Source organism: Tupaia chinensis, unplaced genomic scaffold (assembly GCF_000334495.1).
Source record: "Tupaia chinensis unplaced genomic scaffold, TupChi_1.0 Scaffold000057_1, whole genome shotgun sequence".
In the NCBI taxonomy this organism is placed as follows: Eukaryota; Metazoa; Chordata; class Mammalia; order Scandentia; family Tupaiidae; genus Tupaia; species Tupaia belangeri.
Window position 1 is genome coordinate 5,829,525 of NW_006159515.1, and position 5,622 is coordinate 5,835,146.

At 40.9% G+C, this 5,622-nt stretch overlaps 1 protein-coding gene across 15 annotated transcripts in view; it reads left to right on the forward strand.

The window, feature by feature from the left end:
• Positions 1–5,622, forward strand: part of DOCK9 (dedicator of cytokinesis 9) — a 275,356-nt gene that overhangs the window by 93,894 nt on the left and 175,840 nt on the right. For all 15 annotated transcript variants that reach the window (XM_027776290.1, XM_027776287.1, XM_027776288.1 and 12 more), the window contains 2 exons: positions 1,210–1,292; positions 3,855–3,924. In XM_027776290.1, the coding sequence (XP_027632091.1) occupies positions 1,210–1,292; positions 3,855–3,924 (153 nt within the window). The remainder of the gene's footprint in view (positions 1–1,209; positions 1,293–3,854; positions 3,925–5,622) is intronic.

Sequence of the window (5,622 nt, forward strand, 5' to 3'; positions counted from 1 at the left end):
TGCAGGTGTTATACACTCCGTGCACACACGCACAGGTGTAGGTGTTATACACTCCGTGCACACACGCACAGGTGTTATACACTCCGTGCACACACACACAGCTGCAGGTGTTAAACACTCCGTGCACACACGCACAGCTGGTTTTATACACTCCGTGCACACACGCTCAGGTGCAGGTGTTATACACTCCACACACACGCACAGGTGCAGGTGTTATACATTCCGCACACACGCACAGGTGCAGGTGTTATACACTCCGTGCACACACGCACAGGTGCAGGTGTTATACACTCCACACGTGCGCACACACACACACACGTGCAGGTATTATACACTCCACACACGCACAGCTGCAGGTGTTATACACTCCGTGCACACACGCACAGGTGCAGGTGTTATACACTCCACACACACGCACAGGTGCAGGTGTTATACATTCCGCACACACGCACAGGTGCAGGTGTTATACACTCCACACACGCACACACACACACACACACACACACACGTGCAGGTATTATACACTCCACGCACATGCACAGCTGCAGGTGTTATACACTCCATGCACACACGCACAGGTGCAGGTGTTATACACTCTGTGTGCACACGCATAGCTGCAGGTGTTATACACTCTGCACACACGCACAGCTGCAGGCGTCCTGATGCCACTGTGAGTTAGAATCCAAAGTTCTCCTCCCAGTAACCCCACTCTGACCTTTATGAATAGAAAGAAAAATAGAGGGGAAATATATATATCTAATAACTAACAGCTAATTCTAATTTTAGGAAATACTATGAAGGCTCAAACTTCCTTTTCACTTTCTTGTTCTAAGAGGGGCCATGCGGCTTCTTAAGAACCAGTGTTTTCTCATCAGACACAGCACATTGTTAGGAAAATGCCACAAGTCAGGTGAAGTTTGTCTCCTTGTGAGACTTGCTCTCAGTCATTAGTGATGATAACTTAAAGCAATAGCCCTCCCAAGGGTTATGTCTCAGTGGTTCAAAGTCTTAAGCTTTACAGAAGTTTTTGGTGGTGGAATCTCAGGCATTAGCTGGTTGACAGGAAGTCATTTTTTTTTTTTTGATGCTTATATGAGTGTGCCTTCACAAACCTTCCCAAATTTCTCCAGAAGTTATATCCTAACTCCAAAAATCATCACTAACTTTGTTTTCCTCTTACACTTTCTGCTTTTTTACCCCTCCCTACAGTGCATCAAAACCTATAACTCTGACTGGCATCTCGTGAATTATAAATATGAAGATTACTCAGGAGAGTTTCGACAGCTTCCAAAGTGAGTATGCTCTCAGACCACATGAGAGGGGTTACGCACATAGGGAAAGTCTTTGTACTTGCAATACCCAAGGAGCAATGGAGCTTTGTTTGCAATCAGAGTAATTGGAGAGAGTATTTCTACATGGTGTGTGTGTGTGTGGGTGTATGTGTGTGTGTGGTGTGGATCTTGTGCACAGTGCCTCTGACTAGAAGACTCAAACATAGTACTGGCAGGTCGTAATAAACTCATAGATGGCTTAATTATGTCCAGAGATTCGATTGAGAATACCAGAGATTTGAAACAAAAATTGCTAAAATTTTTGTCAATGAGAAAGCTAAAGAAGATGTAAATGCATTACTATATGCGTCAGTGTATTTTTCTCTTAGAGTATTCTGAAGAAGAGACTCATAGTCATTTTTTTTCCATGACAGAGTGTGAGTGTCCGCACAGCGAGGGGTACTTCCACTGGGGTTGGTTATGCTGTGAACTCCTTCCTGCGGTCCCCTAGCCCCAGGTCCTTTGCCAGAGGACCTGGCAACGTGTTCATGTCCAGGGTACTTTCAGGCCGACTAGAGTAGAGAGTTTTCCACAGATGGCATGTGGCTTCTGGCTCCACGGTTCAGTACCTACTGTCTGCTCCATGGAGGCTGGGCCAACAGCATTTCATATCGAGTAAACTGTCTTAAAAAGTAAACCAAGATATAGACATTTCCTTGATAAATTTCTTTACCTCCTTTAAAGTATTTGCTCATTCTAGAATATGTCAGTAGCAAGACTGTTTTGGTCAATTAGTGGTGGTTAGAGTAGGCCAGAGGTAGGTAAGTCTAACCTCCAGAGGCTTTCCATGAGCAAATGGCACATCCTGAAATGACGCATTTGACAAACTGAAGCTAGTTGATCATGAAAACTGAAAGCAGATAGTGATAGCCATGTTTTCAAGGAACATTGCCAGTGAAAATCCACTTCAGATCTAGTTAATTTACTATTCTTTGTGTTTGTTGGCTCTGTTCGTTTGAACCTTTATGCTGTTCTCAGTGGACCTACCATTTGTTTTTCCTGTTTGTGTGGCTCAGCCACTCCTTAAAAGTGTTCAGCCAACTCCCCAGTTGCCTCTTTAAACCTCAGTGGAGAACACTCCCTCCTTGCATTATTTTCTCCAGATGGGAATGCTCTCTAGTTCTCTATTTATCCAATACTCATGTGGAGATCTTTGAACTCTCTCCTTTTGACTGTATTAACCTTTCCTCCTGGATCATCTGGTTCGTGCAGTCTCATGGTTGAGACATAATGGGCTATGAGACGTCATGTGCATACGATATGATAGACTTTAGTCATTGCTGGTAGAGTTTAGTTTGGGCATTGATAAGAATTTCCAAGTGTGTGAGGAGGAAGAGAGGAAGGATTATAAGGGTGCTTCAGAATATAGATTCTGTATTTTGTTCTGCTCTCTGTAAATGTCAGTTTTCACATCTATTAAATGGGCTTTGCAGCACTCTCCATAGGCATGACATTTTTGGACACAGAAATGATTTATTCACTGTTGATGATAACATGTATAGTATTTTCAACTGGACTGGTCTGAGAAGTATTTCATGTTAAGTATATTCTCTTTACAAGCCAAATGATGTGTAGTGATTGAATGTTTAAAAATAATAATAATGAGAATAAATAATAATAATCTGAAAAAAAAACCAAAAAGCTATTTAATGATATGGATTGTAATATCTTTGTCTTGACTGATATGCATGATAATTGTACTGGAAAAATAAATGTTATACTCTGTAAAGATATATGTAATTAAATGTAATATAAAAATATAATAATAAAAAAACAGTAAAAAGAAAAATTAAATGAAATAATTCATGTAAATTACACAGCGTGGGGCTATTACATAATAACTATTAAATTCTGGCTGCTATTGTTATTATTGCCATCCTTTTATTGTTAATGCCATTATCACTAATCACTTTAAATGTAGTCATCCCAGATTCCATTTTTTCTCATAAACCTTGTATTAAAGGTTATTCTGAAGTCTTTTTTGTTACTAATAACTAATCTACCTTCCTATTTTAATATACCCACTAACTACCAACATGATATGCTTACTTTTCCATGTGGCTTTTTGGAGCTTTCTTCTTTTTTTTTTTGGAGACGTTTTTGCTATAGGGCACGTGCATTCACCAGATAGACAGAGAGAGACAGAGAGACAGAAAGCAAGAAATCACCCCCTAAAGGGGATGGCCATGTCACAATCCCTTCTCCTCCATTCTCCTCCTGGGATCTTGGGCACGCACGCACATGTGCCCGGCGTGAGTTTAAGCCACTGGATCCAGGACTCGACTATGTGGGAGTCCAGCGACATAGCCATTACGCCACCTACTGTTCCCATTTTTGGAGCTTTCTAACTCAAGTCTTGGCTTGTTCATTAAAGAAAAGCAATGGTGTATATGGTTTTATTTTTACTCCAAGTAGCCCAGCTTTGGATTTATGAAAGGCTGGTTCCTCTGATGGAGGAAGAAAGGCATAGACTTTTCATGGACTAGACAATTATAAGACAAATTTTCTTTCTTGTTTTTAAAGCAAAGTGGCCAAGCTGGATAAACTTCCAGTTCATGTCTATGAAGTTGATGAGGAGGTCGACAAAGATGAGGTAAGATGCTTGCTCTAGTCTCTCTTTTCACTTCAGATTTAAACAATGATTTTACAGATGTAGAAGATTAGTTAGAAAACTACCAACATTTAGGCAAAACAGGAATGTTTCATGAAATGGGAAGAGTTTTTAATAATGCATTATTTGATTGATTGCAATGAGAGCTTTCTTTCAACTTGGCTGTTTAACATTTCATGTTCTTCTGGTTATGTTATTTGTTCTGAGATCATTTTCAAAGATGTGGATCGGATTTGGATACAGCGTAAGAAGATATGAAGATTACTTAGACCTTAAATTTAGGTTGTTTTCAGTAGGATATCTTGAGACAAACTGCCAACCATTAGATTTTAAATGGCTGTTTCTTCAATGATTGCTTTTAGTGAAGTCTGTTTTTTATTTTGAATGCCAGAGGATGCATGCATATAAGGGGATGAGGAAGAGAGAGAAAGCACTCCCCCCATGGGGCATGGTCATATTGCAATCCTTTATCCTCCAGTTCTCCATCCTACCAGGCTCCTGGGCGCATGGCACATACCTGGCATAGTTTACAAGCCTCTGGGGCAGGGACTCAAACCCTGGTCAGCCACGTGGGATCTCTTTCTCTGTGCAGTACTTAACTACTGCACTATGGGACTGGCTCCAAAATCTGGTTTTAATGAGCCTGTTTTCTGTATTGCTAAAGAAAAGATTATGGCGAAAGAAGTTTAGGAAGAGAGTAGGGTGTTAAGGTTAATATTTACCAAGTAAGAGAAACCTAATCAAAGGTATTACTACCCATCTCTGCATTTCTCATTCTCCCCACTAAGTATTGAATGCCCTATCATGAGTTTAGATTTTTCCTTTTTTTTTTTTTTTTTAATTTTTTTGTCAGTTGAACCTAACAAAAATCAGCTACTTAAGAACTGTAACAGTGTCCATGTAGCAGATTGTTTTCTAAACCTTTCCTCTCAGGGCCTGGTCCCATAACGAGGTGGCTAAGGGAGCTGGATCCCGCACTGTTGGCATGGTTTGAATACTGGTTCCAGCAGCTTGAAGGCGCACTGTGTGCGTGCATGTGCTCCAGTCCTGACAGGATGGAGAAGGGAGGAGAAGGGATTGTGGCGTGATCAGTGGGGGTGTTTACTCTCTGAGCCCTCTGTCTCTCTGGCTCTTTCTCTGGTGAGTGTACATGCCCTCTGGCAATCAAAACAGAAAAAAAAAAAACCCACTTTTGAAATAATTCTCAGTTAAGTAAGTGGTCATTCAAAATAAATCTGGTATTAAGAACCGAATCCGAGTGTGACAGCAGCACCAGCTGAAATGATGCATGTAAGGCGCACAGTAAGCCGGCGTTCTAGACAGGTAGCTTATTGATGTTATTGCTTATAATACCAGCAATAAAACCAACAACATTAATACTGAGATTGTTCAAAACAGAGCCTAGGGTGGGTCTTTCTGCAGTTGTCTGTGTGATTACAACAGACTTCCAGATTAAGTGTGTGTGTGTATTGCATCTGTCTGTCTGTTATATATATAGATATATGCTTAATGTATTTCAGTAGCAGCTGAAAGCTCTGTGCCCGCCTCCTTAAAGCCAGGTCTCACAGTTTAGGGTTTGAACCTGAAGAAGCATGTTTCTTTACCACTCTTGCAAGTTAATGCACTTTTCTAATGCCCCCTTTTCCCTTTATCCCTGGTTGCATTCTTGTCTGTCTTTCC